The sequence below is a fragment of the Rhamphochromis longiceps genome, linkage group LG10 (genome assembly GCF_057381845.1).
Source record: "Rhamphochromis longiceps isolate RC_006_pf linkage group LG10, R_longiceps_female_GT1.1, whole genome shotgun sequence".
NCBI lineage: Eukaryota > Metazoa > Chordata > Actinopteri > Cichliformes > Cichlidae > Rhamphochromis > Rhamphochromis longiceps.
Genome location: NC_140566.1, coordinates 27322229 through 27342665, shown reverse-complemented (window position 1 = coordinate 27342665; position 20437 = coordinate 27322229). Strand labels below are relative to the sequence as shown.

Here is a 20437-nt window from a genome sequence, read left to right as displayed (position 1 = left end):
TGTAAAACCACACACCATGTAAATTCAATGGAGAGCCACAGCCTTAAATCATTCATTGATTTGAGTGAACTGCAATGGCAGAAAAACGCTGGAAAGTCATGCTGCCTCGGGCTTTGAGCTTCCCCCAAGGATTGTGTGGAGTGATGGTTTTGCACTTCTCCGTGTGCACGCACAGCATGTTTGAGCCACTCAATTCAAGGTATTTCTGCACATGAGATGTTAATATTATGCTTCACTTGCTTCAAGCTTGATCTTAAAGCTGACCCCTTGCTCATTTGAACATTGAAATACCTTTTCTTGTTTTAATCATTTGTCCTGTTCATTCACAGCCCAGAAACGATAAAAAAAATTAACAGGAATCCTCCTGTAAGCAACAACAAAAAAAAAAAAAAAGAAAGAAAGAAAAAAGAAAAAAATTCTCTGAACAGTCTCATTTTTTGTCTTAAATAAATTGCTCATAAATTCCCAAAATTGAAACTCATATATGGACATTGAGATTTAAGTTCTTTCTCTTTAAAAAAAAAAATATATAGAGAAGTTCAATAAACACTCCAGTTAAAAAAAAATCTGGCAATTATTTCATGGTTCAGACTTACACCGTTAAAAGACACTCTGGAGAAAAATGAAAAACTATCATATAAGATAACTGTAGTGTTCTGTTGCAGAGTGTAGCAACTCCGATCAAACACCAAGCTAAACCTCTGTCAATGAATACACGAGTCCGAGTAGAGTTGACCTTTTACTCAGAATCTTCATTTGACAAGCGGTGAAAACTGTAGTTGAAAAGAAATACAGAATAGAAAAAATGATCGTTTACATAAATATTGCATCATGAAATAACTCAAAATTTGACCTTACACCTTTGTGTTAGCTTTAGCAACAGTAATGATCATCAAAACTGCCCTTTTTTAACATGTACAAATCAACCTCCATGAATCACAAATAAAATATAATTTTTAACAAATACCACTATTTATGCCTTTTTAACACCTTCACCATGAAATATATACACTTACGACGTTGCCTGAACAATGTTCCCAAGTGGATGGCTGTGGATAAGCCTCAGAGCAAGACCGCATGTCCCTCTCCCTCTTAGAGCAACCAGGAAGAGGAATTAAACAGGAAATGAAGTAATACAGGTCACCCACCAGGAAGTGAGGTCACCAGCAAGCTAACCTTCAAATTTAAAGCTTCTTAACATTTTGAAGTCTTTTTACTGTTCTTTTTAACTTAAATACATACAAAAGAATTACTTTAAGCAAACATTAAAGATAAATGAAATAAATGCCTTTGAGGCATCACACTCCCCGCCTGGCCTGTGTGAGGCCACTATGAACTGGAATGAGTCCAAACAACAGTCCTTAAATCAGTCCTTAGGCAGAAGAAGAACTACTTCTGCAACTGGCCTAAGGAAGGTTCTTGTGTCACCTTGGTCGGTCGTTTTTACTTCAACCTTTCTCACATGTCCATCCTTCCCAGGAAAGGTTGCTGTGACTATGGCCATGGGCCAGTAGTTGCGGATGGTCTGCTTGTCCCTGAGGAGGACCAGATCCCCAACTTGAAGGTTTCTGCGTGTCACTGTCCATTTTTGTCTTTGTTGTAAGGATGGTAAGTATTCTTTGCTCCAACGGGCCCAAAACTGGTTTGCGAGCGCTTGAACTTGCCTCCATTGTTTTGTGAAGAGGTCCTTGTCTGTGAAATCTCCTGGAGGAGGTGGAACTCCTGATTTCTGTGTGAGGAGCATGGCTGGTGAAAGAATGAAAGGTTGGTTTGGGTCTGTAGACACAGGTAGGAGTGGACGTGCATTGATGATAGCTATAATTTCTGCCATTAGTGTTGACAGCACTTCATGGGTCAGGCGACTCTTTTGCTGCAAGAGCATTGAATCAAGGATTCTCCTGGCAACACCAATCATCCGTTCCCATGAGCCTCCCATGTGGGAAGCATGCGGAGGTCTGAAGTTCCAGCTACATCCTTGCTTGCTGAGGTACCCCTGTACAGTATTACCCATCTCCAACTCCTTGCTAGCTCCAATGAAGTTGGTCCCACAATCAGACTGAAGTTCCTTTGCAGGGCCTCTGAGAGCGAAGAACCGCCTGAGAGCATTTATACAGCTAGATGTGTCCATAGACTCAATCAGCTCAATGTGGACGGCCCTTGAACTCAAACAACTAAACATCATGGCCCACCGTTTGCTCTCTGCCTGTCCTCCTCTAGTGCGTCTGGCTACAACAGACCAAGGTCCAAAGACGTCAAGCCCCACGTATGTGAAGGGAGGGCAAACCTTGAGACGTTCCGGCGGTAAGTCAGCCATACGTTGTTCTTCCGGTCTCCCACGCAGCTTCCGGCAGATTACGCATTTGTGTAGGACTGAATTGATTAGTCGCTTCCCACCCAAAATCCACAGTCCAGCTGCCCTCACTGCACCTTCTGTGAGATGTCGACCCTGATGTCTCACCTGCTCATGGTGATGTCGTACGAGCAGTAAGGAAACGTAGCTGTCCTTGGGTAGGATTACTGGGTTCTTTTCTTCACATGTTAGTTGAGAATGTTTCAGTCTGCCTCCAACACAGATGAGACTACTCTCCAAAGTTGGACTGAGTTTATTTAACGGGCTGTTTGTGGACACCACTTTGTTTGCTTGGAGGGCTGACAGTTCCTTGGCAAAGGCTGGCCTTTGTGCTGCTTGCAGAATGACATATTTCGCTTGAGCTATTTCATCCACAGTACGAGGTAAGCGGCATCTGTGCCATCCTGTACACCTGCTGTTTTGGTTTGAATGTTTGTGAGATCTTGCCACATGGATAAGGAAAGCCACAGCTCGCAGTAGAGAGGTAAAGGTGGAGAAACGGCGAAAGCGATCAGGGGTAAGTACAGGTTCCTTCAGATGAGTAGTGTAGGTGCGTACCTGTGGTCGAATCTCTGAGTCATTTCCCGGGTCGATGAGCTCAAACGTCTCACTGGTTTGTGTTGTTTCTGCAGATAACTGATGCAGGAATGAAGGTCCGGTGAACCAAGAACTCTGTGCCAGATGGGATGCAGGCAGAGATCTAGATGCATGGTCCGCAGGGTTTGCTTCCGTGCACACATAATGCCATTGTTCTGGTCTAGTAGATTGTCGGATACGTTGGACTCTGTTATGGACATATGTGTAGAAGCGTTTTGTAGTATTACAAATGTACCCGAGCACCACCTTACTGTCCGTGTAGAACCTCACAGCATCCAATTTCAGATCCAGCTCCTCTCGGATGAGATCCGCCATTTCTACTGCAAGGACGGCAGCGCAGAGTTCGAGCCTCGGGATTGTTGGTTCAGACTGGGGTGCTAATTTGGCTTTGCCCATAACAAATCCTACTTCCACTTTTCCGTCTTCCTGGATGGCTCTCAAGTAAGCGATAGCCCCAATGGCCATAGTTGAGGCATCTGAGAATACAAACAACTCTGTGCGCACAGCTTTGGTGAGCGAGGTTGATGTGTATGCACGTGGCACATGAAGCTCCTTTAGGACTTGAAGAGAATCTCTCCAGGTTTCCCATTTCTTCAGCTTGTCTTCTGGGAGAGGTGCATCCCAGTCAGTCAGTTCTGAACTAAGTTCCCTAAGAAGAGCTCGTCCCTGGATTGTGACAGGTGCCAGCATACCCATCGGATCAAAAACACTATTGACGGTGGAGAGGACTCCACGTCGGGTGAAAGGTTTGATAATAGTTGATGCAGAGAATGTAAATGTGTCTTTTCTGATCTCCCAAAGCAAACCCAGGCTGCGCTGCATGGGTGCTGTCTCCCCACTCAAATCCAGATCCTTAATGAGCGGGACACAATCTTCTGGCGGGAAAGCTCCAGTGACTGCTGGACTGTTCGACACAAACTTGTGCAAGCGGAGGTTTGATTCAGCAAGTGAAGCCTGAGTTTGTTGGAGAAGGTTGATTGCTTCTGCTTCAGATGGGAGAGACACCAAGCCATCATCCACGTAAAAGTGCCTTTCCACAAATTTAATTGTGTCGGCACCGTACTTCTGGGCACCTTCAGCAATGGCTCTTCGCATACCATAGATGGCCACAGCCGGAGATGGTGAGTTGCCAAAGACATGAACCCTCATGCGGTAGTCGATAACCGCCTTGGTGAGGTCGTTGTCCTCATACCACAAAAACCGGAGGAAGTTACGGTGCCTTCCGTGGACCAAAAAGGAGTGAAACATTTGTTGGATGTCGGCGAGGATAGCTACTCTCTCCCTTCGAAAGCGTAGAAGGACACCCAAGAGAGAATTGTTGAGGTCGGGACCAGTCAGAAGCACGTCATTGAGGGAGACCCCACAGTACTGAGCGCTGGAATCAAAAACCACCCTGATTTGGTTGGGCTTTTGTGGGTGGTATACCCCGAATGATGGAAGAAACCAGCACTCTTCATCTTCCTTCAAGGGCGGTGCCACCTCTGCGTGACCGTTGGCAATGACCTTCTCCATGAATGCCACATATTGCTTCTGCATCTCGGGTTTCTTCCTGAATTGGCGTTGCAAGGATTCGAACCTCTTAACCGCATGCTCTTTATTATTTGGCAAACGTTGCCGTGGCTCCTTGAATGGCAATGGAGCAACCCAACTACCAGTGTCATCTCTGTGGACATTTGTATCCATGATCTCTAGGAAAAGGATGTCTTCTATTGATGGGGCAGGTTTGTTATCATCTTCAGATTGTTTAAACACTGTGTGTCCTAGCATCCTCTCAGGCGTTTTGTTAGACCTGCTGAAGCTTGGCTGTGTTTCTTTGACATGCATGAAACTTGCACAGGGCTGAAATATGGAATGGCGACCGCTGTCTACCACATGGGTCTTGAATGTGTCCACTGTTGGCTTATGCACATTACCTAGGCACACCTCCCCTATCACCACCCAGCCTAGATCGAGACGTTGTGCAAAGGGAGCGTTGTGTGGCCCGTTAACTTGTTGCCTGACCTTGTGTGCTCTAAGCACGTCTCTCCCGAGCAGCAGGAGTATCTCTGCTTCTGGGTCTAGATCGGGGATGTGTTTGGCTATATGGTGGAGATGAGGATGATGCAAAACAGCACCTGGTGTTGGGATTTCCGCTCGATTGTTAGGGATTTCGGGGCACTCAAGGAGTGGTGGAAGAGGTATGAGCACGTTGCCGTGCAACGACTCTATCTGGAATCCCTCTGCCTTTCTGCCATACGTTTCGATGACACCGGAGCATGTTCTGAGATGGTATAAGAGTGGTTCGTTCTCCACACCAAACAGCTCAAAGAACTCTGGCCTGGCTAAAGAGCGATTGCTCTGGTCGTCCAGAATTACATAAGCTTTAATGGCTTTGTGTTTTGAATGTTTGGGGTAGACCTTTGCGAGGCAGATCTTAGAGCAAGAACGACCCCACTGGCCGGGGCCACAAACCTCTGTGCAGCTGATTCTAACATCAGTTACGTTAGAGTCATCTTCTCCCTCCCCGCCATTCTCTTGTGGTGGTGGTGGAGCCTTGGCGAGTTGAGGTTGTGGGCCAGGGTGCATGGCTGCATCATGATAGATGCTTTCACACTCTAAGCATTTCACGGAAGATTTGCAGTCTTTGGCAACATGTGAAGTTGAAGAACAACACTTGAAGCATATTCCTTTCTGTTTTAGAAAGGCCTTCCTGTCATCGATGGACTTGTTTCTGAATGTCCTGCATTTTTTAAGTGGGTGAGGTTTATTGTGCAATGGGCAGTTCTTGTTAGCGTCGTTGTTGATTGTAGAGACATCTGTTTTGTGAACCGCGATAGACTTGTTGGTGTTAAAGCTCTTCATAGGTAATCTTTCTGGTTTTGTGGGGCTTGCGCCGTTGCTTTGACGAATAAAGCTGGGGTCATTTCGCTTCTTTGCCTCATGACAAACAAAGTTACAAAAGTAACTAAAGGGAGGGAAGCAGCCGTTATTCTCTTCTTTGTACCACGACCCAGATGACACCCACTTATCCTGGAGCCCATATGGGAGCTTGTCTACAATGGGTCCGATACCTCTGGAGGTGTCTAGATATGACAGCCCAGTGAGGTATCCATCCTCCTTTGCGCCTTGTATCTCCATAAGCAAATCCCCAAGTTCACGTAATCTGATGTGATCTTTGGCTGCAATTTTTGGAAAACTGTCAAGTCTCTGAAACAGTGACTGCTCGATCATCTCAGGGGCACCATAGCAGTCATTCAGCCTCTCCCATGCCTTGCGCAGAGCCAAACTAGCATTATTCACATGCACTGAGCGCATGCATCTTATTTGCTGTCCAGACTCTTTTCCTAACCATTTGGTCATGAGGTCTAATTCTTGTGTTTCTGTAAGTTGAACCTCAGCCACAGCATTAGTGAATGAGGACCGCCATGCACGGAAATTCTCTGGCTTATCATCAAATTGGTACAGTCCTGACGTAACGAGATCACGTCGCGCCAAATATTGTGCCAGAGGGTCTGGAGGTTGTGGCACGCTCACTGGAAGCATATGCTGGGGTGTTTGTGATTGAGCACTTATATACATGCGAGGGTTTGTTCTTTCGACGCCGGTCTTCGATTCAGCTCTGGTCAGTTTAGACAGGTTTGTTGTGGGTGGATGCGTCCCATTATCCACTTCAGGCTTGGGCTTGCTATTGCTATGTTGGAATTCCGCTAAGCTTACAGGTGGATGCCATGTTCTAAAACTGTCTTGTGATTCTGTACGGTCTACAGATTTAACAGGTGGGACAGATACTGGTGCGAAGGTAGACTGATTCTGATCATTTTGAGAGCAAACATATTCACTAGTACGTTGCAATCTAAGCCTGTCTTCTGACTCAGATTTCATATTTTCTACATTTCCATGCATTTCTGCTACATCTTCTAACACCTGTGCTTCAGCGATGGCTGCGTCTGCTTCACGATTTAATGTTAGCACTTCCAGCTCTGTATCAATTCTAGCAGCTTCCAACTGATTTTGAGCTTCTCTAGTTTTCCTTTCTGCTTCTCTAGCAGCCTTTTCCAATTTTAATTTAGCCTCCTGGCTAGCATATGATGCTCGTACCTTAGCAGCTTCTGCTTTAGCTCTGGCGCGAGCCGCACTTACAGATGATGCTGATGTCACGTTGCTCCTGGTATTTGATACCGATGACTTGTTGCTTGCTGCCATCATAAACACGTAGGACCATCGAGTGCCGTCTTTTCACTGTAGTGTTCTGTTGCAGAGTGTAGCAACTCCGATCAAACACCAAGCTAAACCTCTGTCAATGAATACACGAGTCCGAGTAGAGTTGACCTTTTACTCAGAATCTTCATTTGACAAGCGGTGAAAACTGTAGTTGAAAAGAAATACAGAATAGAAAAAATGATCGTTTACATAAATATTGCATCATGAAATAACTCAAAATTTGACCTTACACCTTTGTGTTAGCTTTAGCAACAGTAATGATCATCAAAACTGCCCTTTTTTAACATGTACAAATCAACCTCCATGAATCACAAATAAAATATAATTTTTAACAAATACCACTATTTATGCCTTTTTAACACCTTCACCATGAAATATATACACTTACGACGTTGCCTGAACAATGTTCCCAAGTGGATGGCTGTGGATAAGCCTCAGAGCAAGACCGCATGTCCCTCTCCCTCTTAGAGCAACCAGGAAGAGGAATTAAACAGGAAATGAAGTAATACAGGTCACCCACCAGGAAGTGAGGTCACCAGCAAGCTAACCTTCAAATTTAAAGCTTCTTAACATTTTGAAGTCTTTTTACTGTTCTTTTTAACTTAAATACATACAAAAGAATTACTTTAAGCAAACATTAAAGATAAATGAAATAAATGCCTTTGAGGCATCACAATAACTGAATGCAAAAATAGTTTGCATCTATTTATTTAGCTCTAACACACTGACATAGTTTATCTCAAGGAGTTAAGAGATTCAACCATTTAGATAACTTTATGAGAGTCAAACTCCATACTTCACTGGCCACAAACAGCAAATTTGATCTTAAATGTATTATTATTATTATTATTATTATTATTATTATTATTATTATTATTATTATTATTGTTGTTGTTGTTATTATTATATCATTATTATTATTATTATTATTATTATTATCATTATTATTTATAAAGAAATGTTAAAAGTAAGATCCTCTTAATGAAGGATCTGTTTACAAAACTCACAAGCTCCCTTTGACCTTCTGAACTGCCTTAATTCTTCATATCATGGATTTAACAAGCAACTGGAAACATTCCTCAGAGATTTTGGTCCTGACTTGATAGCATCACGGGATTGCTGCAGATTTGTCAGCTGCACACCCATGATTTGATTCTCCCATTCCACCACATCCCAAAGATTTCTGTTGGATTGACATCTGGAGACTTTGGAGGGGATTTGAGAACAGTGAACTCACTGTTTTGTCGAAGAAATCAGTTCAGTTCATATGTTGTGCCTTTATAAATGCTCTTCTGCATACCTTGGTCAGATCGAGTGGTTCTTTCACGAAACTGCTACTTTTAAATATCCAAGTATTTTCATTATTGTGAAATATTGCTATTCCCACAGGAGGAGCTAAACAGCAATTTACTGATATAATTTGAAGTATTAAAGATGATTTCTTTGCGATTTTGGCCAATGCTGTCGCTGTCCACTGGACCTCATGTTTGGTCATCTGGGTTTGTAGGCTCAACTCATTTATTCTGAAATTTCAGTGTTTAAAATTAGGCTTTTATTCTGAAGAGATCCTGCTGCCGGCGGAAGTCGTGGCATGCACGTCATGGCTACCTGTCTGAAAAATCTGTAGCTAAACTTTCACTTTGTTCTGAAAGCACAACGATTATGGCGACGTTTTTCGGGGAAGTGCTGTCGGTTTACTCTCGGGCTGTGGAGGAAGACGACGACGAGCTTGATGAAAACGAGGAAGATGAGCAAATCCGCAGAGAGCTGGAGGAAAAAAGGTAAATAACTAGCTGTAGCATCGGGGAGTGAACGCAGAAAAAGCATGCAGAGGGGAATCGGGTTTAGTTAATCTAGCTAGTTAGCTCGCTGAAATTCAGAGATTATTGCCAGTGAAATACTAAGACGTACAAAGGTATGCAGACCATATCATCCCAGTTTAAGCATTTTCTTACTCTGTCAGCTGGATGGATATCTGCCGCTGAAGCTAACTGAGCTAACATGACACATGAGTTTTCAGTTCACCCATTCAAACAGCATTTACACACGTAATGCAGGAACCAGTTTTTAACACTTTCGTCAAGTGTACAAAAAGATATGGCAACATTGTCATTGCTATTATGCCCTTAAATACGGAAATGGTTAGTAATAATAATAATAATGATAATACAGAAACTTAGTAGTCAAACAAAACGTTAGGGTAGTGTCAGGAAGGGCATCCTCAAGAGTGAGATTTCCATAAAAATCAGTCGAAGCCCGGTTTATCAGTGCTGCTGATTGAAGACAGAGGAAGAGAAGATGTGTGTTTGGAAGCTGCCAGAGAGAAGGAAAGGTAGGAGGTGAGGGTAAGGACTTTAAATGCAAAGGATTTTAAATGTGAAGCTTTCAGGGTGCCGGAAAGAGGAAGACAACAGAGAAAAATAATGGATGCAATGAAGGAGGAGATACAGAGGGTTGGTCTGACAGAGGAAGATGTTAGGTTGGAAGGGTGAGATGGAGGCAGTATCCATTACAAAATCATGAAAGTATTTGTATGTGTAGTTTTTCCAGAATTCGATCTAGAGAATAGCACATTTCATGATTATTTTATGTAAGAGAAAACAATATATTAAAATCAAGTTTTTCAAAGGCAAACCAACACATTGTGTGATGACAGGCAAAAAGTAGACACATAGATTTTTATTTTGTTTTTTGTCTTTCTTTTCATTCATTATATAGACAAAAGTTCATGTTACACCTCCAGGAGCTGCTCATCTATGGAAACCTGTAAGCACACAGTTTTTGTGCTGATGTTAATGCCAGGGGAAGTTTGGAGCTCTGCTTTCAATGAGCAAGCAGCGCGTAGGCGACGTTTAAGCTCTGTATGCCTCAGCACTCAGCAATCCTGCCCTGTACATGATTTCTGAATGCTTCCCAATTCCCATAATATCACTTAAAGTTGTTCATGGAATATGGGAGGAAAGAAAAATCTCAAACTGTTGCAACAGTGGCGTCCTATTACAGCAATACACTTGATTTTAGTGATCTTCGTAGAACGACGTGTGGAAGGCTGTCTAAACATCTGAGTTTAAATATTTTGTTCACTAAGCCCAGAACCCAGGATTGGCAGATCTCATTAGGAGGAGAAGTTTTATAAATGTATAAAAATGTTGATTGGGGGAAAAATCTTTAAACTCTTTCTTCTCCACAAAACCAAACAGAGAGGTTCATCTGCACTGGAGCCCTGAAGTCTCTGAGTCGCTGAAGTCTGGAAACAAGTTGCAGTGTTCAGACTTCATCCTTGCTGTGGGACAAAATGCTTCCAGTAAGTTGCTGCTGTCTCTGTCCTGTCTGCTGACTCACCTGTGATTGGTTTAACTGGATGCCCAATGTTATTACACATTAAATGAATATTTAATATCCCCGTCGGGACACTGGAACATGGTGGACCAAAATGTCAACTCAGAGGCAGTAACAGAATATTTCCAAGAATCTTTTGTACTTTTAAAAATGATGACATGGGAAGCGAGTAGGTTATGGTGCTAAAACACTGCAGGAAATATAATGCAGACAGTCGGGGATTTGTGTTTTGATCATCACTTAATCTGCATCTTATTTTCTCAATTATTCAATGAGTCTTGAACCTTTGAATATGTAGTTTTTAAAAATTTTTTAACTAACTGTTTTCACTGAGTTGGTGACTGTTTTATTTCTTTGAAGTGAGGTTTTGATCCACAGCTCTAGGTGGCAGTAGGCCACGCCCCTCGGCAACACTAACACTGTATACTACTGTGGACTGGGATAGCAACAACATGCATTTTGGTGATCTGAAAAAATTCAGTTGACATCAGATCTTTTTCAATTCAGTTTTATTTATATAGCACCAAATGACAACAATAGTTGCCTTAAGGCACTTTATATTGTAATCCCAGTTAAATAAACTTATTAGTTTTTCAAGCCTACCTTCAATATCTTAAGTCTGGACTTTTATTTTTGCTCATAATCTTTCCTTTTGCTATTGTTCCCTTCCGTAAGGGATACCAGTAGCGCTCTTGTTATTTCATGTTTCCTATTTGGAAATAAACACTTGACTAACTTGTGAGCTTTCTTTTAAAACTGAGAGACTCTGTCTGCACAGGTTTTCTGTCAGTGCACATCCTGTCCACGCCAAACTGGGATACAATCGGACGTGCGTCGGCGTGGAACGAGAGGAGCCGAGCTGTAACGGGGCAAAGCTGCGAGGAATCAGCGTGTGTTTTCTACAGACACAAGGACAACCCAACAGTGAGTGACGCACCGAGCGGGGCAGCACTTCAAAATATATCTGAAAGCTCCTGACGGTCGAGAACTCGATGATCATTCAGTTTAATGGGTTTGCTCCTGAACTTCTGTTTAATATTTTTCAAGTGCTGTTTGAGATGTTCGCTCATTTATATCAAGGGCACTTTATAATGGCTGCGGCCTGTTCGCTGTCGAGCTGCAAACAGATGAGATATCATAAAAGAAAAATCTGAATAAATTACGTGCAGTGCAAGAGTAAAGAATGAAATGCTGGTTCTGTTACAAAACTTGGAAGAGAGGCCATTACACAGAGGATTAATGAACCCTGGTAATCTAGTGTCTGTTGTCAGAGTTATAACCGACCGGTTTATTGTGTGCAGAACCGCCTGCCCTCAGCCACACGTGATTCAATCGAGATAAATGTAGTGAACGGTTGCTCCTGCGCTGCCGAGGAAGCTTCAGATTTATCACGAGTGTCCTGCTGCCTTCAGGTGGCTGCTGGGATTTAATGTACTGGGGGACCACAGGAGCAGCTGTGGACAGCAGATACCGCGACAGTTGGCCATTAATTTAAAGATCAGTGATTTACTAAAAGTCCTGCTAGCACAACCTTCATTTTTAATGCTGATTTAAAGGGTGGGGAGTGTGTTTTAGACAGTAGTTGGTGTGTGTGGTGGAAAATAATGCAGCAAAAGCAGGGATATTAAGTCTAAATAAAGCTCTCAGTTCAGTGTAGGATCAATAAACGTGATTTTTCTTTGAAGAGTCGAGAAGCCTGAAGAAGTTTGTAATGCGTCCACTTTAATCAGTCATTGGTGGAAAGAAAACTTTAATGTGAGTTAGAAGATAAATCATTGGTTTATGTTTTTTGATAAAGGCAAAATACCCAGTGTTTGCTGACCTCATGTTCCTGATTGAAATCTCTGACAATTAACTGACTAAATAGTAAAGTAATGCTCTAACGTAAGTGTGTGTGTTGAATCAAACTAATTTAGCTACGTATTTAGTGGAAGGGGTGGCTACAGCCTGTCCCCTGTCCTGGAGTGAGAGGCGGGTTACACCCCGGAAAAGGTCACAGTTCATCCCAGTGAAAGACAACCATTCTCTTTCACATTCACACCCAGTTTAGCCAGTTTAGAACCACCTAAACTAATCTTTGTCTTTCCGTGGGGCCCCAAATTTCCCGGTCCCATGTCTTTCAGTGTCAAGTACATTCTTCTTTAATGTTTTGGGTGGCAAATACCTTGTAGGTGGGTTTGTAGTAATATTAAAAAACAAAACTAGAGACACTATATTCAAGACAAAAAATGGCCACACAAACTTCTGGATTATTTGAATATTTAAGAATCCATACTTGTCGGTCCTCTGGGTGTTTAGTTTGACTTTACTTCAACAACTTTAACTAATTATTGCAGAGCTTAAAATGTTGATTTACTCTTCTCTGATTTAAACTCATTTAATCAGTTAGAATATGGGGAAATCCTATTGCATTTGAATATTAAAGGTCTGAAAATGTTTAGTTTTTTAAAATTATGAAAGTTGCATAAAAAGTTTTATTTTTCTTTCCTTGAAGGTTTTGATATGCCAGGTGTCGTGCTACGTTGCAGAAGACCAGCTTTTTCAGTGGACAGAAAAGGTATGTTTAATGAACTAAGCGAAGAACTGCAGGGAGATTGTGTTATGTTGTTAACCTAGACTTTTTTTATGATGTGAAATGTGAGCCAGTGGTTGTTGGCGACCCATTCTGAGGACTTGAGCTGAGCATTTTTGACACTGAATGCTCATAAGCTAAGCCCGATTTAAAGAAAGCCCTGCTTCATGCAAGAAACTACCGGCTGAGCCTATAAACTCAGATTAGAGAGGTCAAATAAAACTTTTTACAGCAGTTGTCCCTTGAAGTTTAATGCATTTAAACTTCAAACTTCCATCATTTATATACAGTTTGTTTTTTCTTTGTGCAGAGCCCTCCAGGCCAGCATCTGCTTCTCAGTCTCTAAACCCATTTTTTTTCTTCTTTTAGTTCAGCACAATTTTATTTATTTTTTGTTTCACTTGTGAAGCACAACAGCATCATAAAGCATAAGGTTTGCTATAATATACATTTACCAGTATCTCATCCAGGCATGATCAAGAAGCTCAGATTTTTAGACCAAACAGGAGAACTGGGATAAAGTGTGATCTTGTGATGGTTGTTGGTGCTACACAGGCTGGTTATAGAGATCAGAAACTGCTGATCTCCTGGGATTTGTTATAGTGCAAAAGCAGGGTAGCATCTCACACACTAAACCTTCAAATTGGCTACAGCAGCAGGAGACCAAAGAAAATTTCACTCCATTTGGCTGAGAACAATAAACTAGGCTGTACTAGACACCGGCACACCAAAACAGAAGCAAATTGGAAAAATATCAACTGGTCTCACGAGTCTCCAGTCCTGCTGCCAGAATTTGGTGTAAACAACATTGATCTATCCTGCTTCGTGCCAAATGTTCAGGCTGGTGGTAGTGTGGAACGTTTTCTTGGTACATATTAGGTCCCTTATGTGTTCAGTAATAAATCAACCACTGAGTGTACAGTAATTATTTATTTACTGGCTTTTTTTTTTTTTAACCACACACTGAGATTACAGTGAGACATGGAGGTTTTTCAGCGTGACCAGCATGGTTACAGTGTTGTTTGCCTGACTGTGTGTTTCTTTTGTCTCCTGTAGGTGTTTGACTGTCTGCAGCTCAGAGAGCTGAATGTGACGGTTCTGTCAGACACCTCTGTGGCTGATTATAAGACGGCAGACTATCTGGGCGGCAGCTCCGCTCCCTTCCTGCGCTCTCTCCACACCAGTGCTTTTGGTGATCAGCCTGTCTGCCAGTCACTGGAGCAACCCAACATAGTTACTGGACTTGCAGCTGCAGGTATTACTGTTGCACGACTGCGTGACTCGGATGTCTCAGACTTAAACTGTTCGTACTTCTTTTTCTCTCTCATTTTGCAAACGCACAAGGAAAACCTACAGACGCTGCATAAAAAACTGCAACTCTGTTTCCCCAGTCGTGGTATTGCTGTGCAAATTTAGCAGAAAAAAACCCCCTTTGATGTTTGATTGAATGGCAGCTTTATTCTTACAGATGGGTTAGGGAGGCATTTTCCTTTAACCCAGATTTCCTGCCTTCTAGGCAACCTTTCCTAAGTTATTTTGGTGTCATGTGCACCTCTTGTTTCCTTTCCATGTTTGAAATCAACACCTGCCAAGCACCAGATTCTCCTACTGAACAACATATACATGAATAAATCTCTGATAGGCCAAAATCAGCCAGAAATATAATCCAGGTGATTTACTGGTCAGGCTCTAGTTCTGCAGACCGTATTCCCATTCTTTATAAATTAATGAAAAAACCCTCTACAGAGTTTCTATAGAGTCTTATGTGTTAACTCAGGAGTTTTATCCTACTTCTATAAGACATTTATCTGAAACAGTGTAGATGACCAAGACAATTACTGTGAAAAGAAGAAACCGGAAGAAGTAATTTTCTCACAGACATACAACAAGTCATGTTTCTGGTATAAATTAGGCCTTAGCAAAGGAATTGCCTCAAACGTTTTTCATGACCACCAGAGGGCGACACCGGTGCTTGCACAAACACCCCAGTACTGTAGAATAGGGCTGGGTATCGTCACTGATTTCTAGAATCGATTCAATTCCGATTCACAAGGTCCCAAATCGATTCGATCTACGATTCGATTTAATTCGATTCGATTCGATTTAAATCTGGGAAATTTTGACAGTCAGAAGTATAATTCAGATCAGAACATTTACATATTTTTGTATCTATAAAAAGGAAGCTGACACTCGCAAGACTTTATCCAAGGTGTGAGCATCACAGCAGATGCCTTTGTGTCAAAGTAGCTGAAGATAAAACACAGAAAAACATGAAGGTGATTTTCCTGGCCTGGGATTTTATAAAAATATTCTGCAGTACATCAAAAACGAAAGAAAACCATTAATTAATGAACATTACCTCTGACGTTACAGCGGTTTTATTAGACACACGGCTAAGCATTTTGCATTTTGAATAATATTAAAAAGTTTAAATTTGTTCAGTATTGAACAGCAGAAATGAGGTTTTCTTTTCGGAAGAATGTAAAAGGGAAAAAAACAGCGGCCGACAGCCTGTAAACAGCGGTAGACTTGTGCGTAACAAGCAAGCGAATAATGAAGAAAGCGAAACTGTTCGAGAGAGAGAGGGTGGGGGGGGGAGGGAGAGAGAGAGAGCTGCGCATCGCAATGGAAGCAAAACAGTAAAAGAGTGAATTCATGACGATGTTTATGTGAAGCGTTTGGATCTTTTTTAGCTGCTGGTTCGGTCAATATTGTTTGGAGAGAGATCAAACTAACAGCTTTAGAATCAGCGCATAAAGGGCGTGAACACAAAGCGCGGACCCGGATCAGCGAGCTGTCGGCTTTCAGCCCCGACTGTGAGAAAGGCGACATCTAACTGATTCTGATCCGCGGGTCAGAATCAGTACCTGCTCTCATTTACTGTTTGGTGGTTCTTGAAATTTTGTGAGATGTCACCAGAGATTCTGGCATTTCGGACAAAATAAATTTATATTAAAAAATCGATTCAGGATTTTAATGAATCGATTTTACGTTATCCAAGCCAGAATCGATTTTAATCGATGAATCGATTATAAAAACCCACCCCTACTGTAGAAGTCTGAGTAAAAGCAGCGTTCGGCCCCAACCTCTGTTTGCTTATGAGTTTAAGGGCTTGGTCATGTGATTTGAGTCATGCTGACTAAAACATGAAGCCCATTTTGTGAATTTTGTCTGTTTAAATTTCAGAATGGTTTATCTGGCGTATGCTCATGCTAATGTCTTGTTATTGACGTGTCACTGGGTTGTGAGCATGCGGTTTCAATCACATCCACACCTTGCCCACTGCAAAAGGTTTCAAGACACCAAAGCTCAGTTTGACGTCACAGTAGCTATGTCCATCTTTTGTATCTGGGCTCTGTGGTGTAGTGGTTAACACATACATGCCAAAACTCCCTGGATGGAGACACAAGTCCAGCCTAAAGAGGTCACAAGTTAATGCACTCAAAGTGCTGGTCAAAGACCAGATTAATGGGATTATTGCATCAGGCAAGCTGCCTCTTTCCACTGTGGTGACCCCTTGGGAAATAAGCGAGGTGCTGAAAATATCTTACTGTTCATTGTGAACTGAGATCAGTGTTTTAACTTGAAAATATTTTCACTTTCTGTGTATGTCATTTCCAATTTGGTCTTGAATTCCGTTTAAAGTGGCTTTAAGAAGGTGCTTTATAAAGACACATATTTAACACCTAGTTCTGCTGCACAGCACCAGTCTTTCTCTTCAGTAATGGGACAAAGTGAAATAGGCTGTAAAAGTTCTGTAAATAAAGCTTTAGCTGTGTTTGTTTCCCAGCTTTTCTTGTTGAAGTGTCCTTGAGTAAGATACTGAACCCCAGTTTGCTCCTGATGTGTGTCTGTGTGTGTTTGAGAAGTCGCTTTGGACAACAGTTTCTGCCAACTGAATGAAATGTGGTGCCATTAGGCTCCTCTCCACTCACTGAGAACACAAAGTCCTGCATCCTGATTTTTGGTGCGAGTGCTCTTAAAGACGCAGGTTCCAAACAAACAGATGTATCATCAGGAGATCACTGGACGGTCACGCACACCTCATATCAATAACCTTGGTGTCTTCTTCTTCTTTGTGCTGTTTCATCAGTACTGAACCACTGCCAGGTCCACCGCATCGCCGCTGTTGTTTACCAGTGTTACAGTGATGTCATTGGCCCTGACTCTGTCACCATGGAGACCTACAAGCCTGTATTAATCAAACTTGGCAGATCTATACAGGTGAGCTGTTTTTCCTTTTTATATCTGAAGAGGCTTTTAAAAAGGTCACAAAGGAAGGATGCACACGAATGTCCTACATCTACTGAGCCGCTCTCTTGGCTGAACCCCAGTCGATGACGCCACTGCAGGTTTTAATGCTGATGGAAATAGAGCTGTAAAGTTTGAGGAGCAAACTTTCAAAAGTTTATTTCAATTTTAAGGTCTGTCTTTCGAGCAATAGCCACAGTCAGAGCTCCCACAGGTCATTTAAAAGTCACAGATAGTGAGTGAAACTGAAAGAAAGTGTCTCCTGAAAAGGTGTGTGATTAAGAGAAGTCATAAACACTTTCATTTTGTAAATAGGTTGCTCAGCATTTGTTATTTTGTTGTCAACCTCTATTTATTTTAAGATTCACCTACATTTTATTTATAGAGCAACGCAATAACCTTACCATATAACAAGACATGTTATATGGTAAGGTAAAGACCCTGCAATAGTACAAGAGGAAACCCAAATGATCAGAAGATTACCTATGAGCAAACACACGGCGGCAGTGGGAAGAAAGAACACCTTTTTAACAGGAAGAGATCCCCAGCAGAACCAGGCTCAGAGAAGTGATGGGAAAGAGAAGAGAGACAAAGGGAGAGCAGAGAGAGATCAATACAAAGCAAACTACAGGAGTGAGCAGACAGAATTTAATGCTATGCAGTAGCAGTGTATAGATGCATTGTGAATGAGAAGAGCAGAGTTGAGATTGGTCGGTGCATCATGGGAAGTCTCCCAGCAGTCTGAGCCTGCAGCAGCATTAACTACGGGATAGCTCAGGGTCACCTCTTCCAGCCTAACTATACCCTAACTGGGAGCTTGTTGCACAAAGAGGGGCCTGATATCAAGTTAACCAGAAGCCAGAAAAGCAACGTTATAACAGAGACTCATACAGAGTATTTAAAACAATAGGAAGCGTCCACTGCATTTTCTGTTTTTTCTCCTGTTGTTTTTTAATGTTTAACATGTTTTTGGGCTTTGTGGTGAACTCAATCTCCTGTTCCAACCCACTTTAGGACATCTGCATAGATCGCACACTGATAATCCTTCACAAAAGATGCAAATGCAGCAGCACTAGTTTTCAGCATGAAAAGGATATTTCTAATTTTAGCTATATTGTTCTGATAAATAAAGGTAGTCCTAGATGGGTTTAATCGATGTTAAAGAACTCCTTCTGGTCAAAAATGACTCCCGGGCCACAAGAGTGAGTGTTTGGTTAGACGTCTGTGAAGGTTCTCAGTCATCGTGGTGGAGAGAATCTGGGACTCTCCACCATTTGACTCTTAGAACTGAAGAAGCTTCTCGGATGAGAAGTGAAACGTCTTCAAGCAACTTAAACAAGTCCAGACGCTTTTCTTTCCAAGCTCCTTAGACTGTCTGGTTAGACCTTTGAGATTTCTTGTAGACACAGTTCACAATCTAAACTCATGTGAAACTTCTGTAGGTTTACTTTATTACGAGGATCATTAACGGCTTAATCTTGTCAGTAATCACATTTTTGTTCATCAGGCCTGCGTGGTGGATAGCTCTAATCCATACAACACCCATGAGCCTTGACGGCTTGTTGCAGTGCAGGAGAGGCAGAATCAGAGTGGAAGCCAAATGAAAGTGCTTCACTGTTGAATTTATCTGAAATATGGTTCCCAAATGAAACCAAACCCAGAAGCAGGGATTCCAGCAGCAGCTTGTGTTATAATTTTTCTCTTTCAACCTTTAAGATTTTTGATTTGATAAAACTTTGCGAAAAAGTGCCCTCGGAGTCTCAGATTATGTTTGACTTATTATCAACGATCCTTTCCGATGCAGCTGCTCTTCCCTTGCTGATGAATTATCCAAGAGTGATTCATGCTCCAGCTCTGACTCAGGCAACATTGTCTTTGGTTACTTCACAAGTCAGGTGTCTAAGATCAAAGAAGATGAGTTGTTTTTTTGTTGTTGTTTTTTTCAGCAAATTTGTCAGTGCCTACTGTAACGATGGAAATGCGCTTTATTTATACCCGAGATCTCTTTTATATACTTTGAAACCCTTGCAAGTTTTTAGAGAACATCAGTCATCAAATCCATGAGGGTTTATAAAACAAAAAGCTGTATTTAAATGAAACGAAACTGTTTTTCATTTTAATTTCCTGCATTTCTCTTTCTCCTCAGCTCGATCCGTCTCCAAGCACAGATGCCCTGCGCAAGTTTGTCAGGACCACCGACCTTCAGAGCAATCTTTACATCTGAGTCCGTGCTGCACCCTCTGTAATTCTATTTTTCTGTCGTAAAATGCTGTCATTTTTTAAAATAAAGACATTTTAAGGAAAAAAATATTAGAAATCTTTTAAGTTTAATTATTTACTTCAGTCTGTCCATAAATAATAGGTCCTAAAAGTTTCCAAAGAAATGCAGATGCATACCAAGAAAGCTGTTGCAGCTTTATGGAGAACATATATAAACTTTTAACTTGCCTGTAACTATTTTCTTAAGAATTACAGGCTAAATCGTTCCACAAGGTGATACAGACAGTCCACGTAAAAACATTTCCATCGGGGATAAAAACAGCTGAGGTTACTTGAAACTACAGATTTGTAAACTGCTCAAAAGTTTCCTCCGTTTTCCTCCCTCTCTGATTCCTGAATAAAGTCAATTTTATAAATATTTTTATTGGGGTTTTTTTTTTTTCTAGAGAGTCAGATAAGTATTTTTTGAATGCATATAAAATTTGGTACAAATATTCTTGGATGAAATCTGTCAACCTTTGGTTCCTTCTGAGTTTTTGTGCCTGCAAAACTAATAACACTCCCAGATTAGTGAGCCTTGAAAAAGCACGTTTGATAGATGTGTCCTCTGAGCTATAATCTCTTGCATTAATCTCACATGAAGTTATTAAGTGCTATACATATCCTTTTGGGCGAGCATGTCTCATTATTCCCACTGATCTCCTGTCAGCTGTGCATGCTATGGCAACAGCAAAAATAAGCCCAACAGTAGCTGAGAAGGGCCTATATTTCCATTTTATGGCAAGCACAGTTTCATTTTGGTGCAGAAAAAAGACAAAACTGAAAGCAACATGTCACAAAGGCAACAAAATGCTTTATTATAAAGTCTTCTTACACATTTTCAAGTTATATGTATGCATGTAATCATT

The 20437-nt window shown here is 41.6% G+C and overlaps 1 protein-coding gene across 1 annotated transcript; it reads left to right on the top strand.

The window, feature by feature from the left end:
* The first annotated feature begins 8714 nt into the window (after positions 1-8714).
* On the top strand, positions 8715-19947 carry psmg1 (proteasome (prosome, macropain) assembly chaperone 1). Its single transcript, XM_085421182.1, has 7 exons — positions 8715-8928; positions 10348-10451; positions 11265-11410; positions 12981-13043; positions 14115-14313; positions 17152-17282; positions 19456-19947. The coding sequence occupies exons 1-7, from the start codon at positions 8810-8812 to the stop codon at positions 19531-19533; spliced, it is 840 nt and encodes a 279-aa protein (XP_085277308.1). The 5' UTR covers positions 8715-8809; the 3' UTR covers positions 19534-19947.
* The last annotated feature ends 490 nt before the right edge of the window (positions 19948-20437 follow it).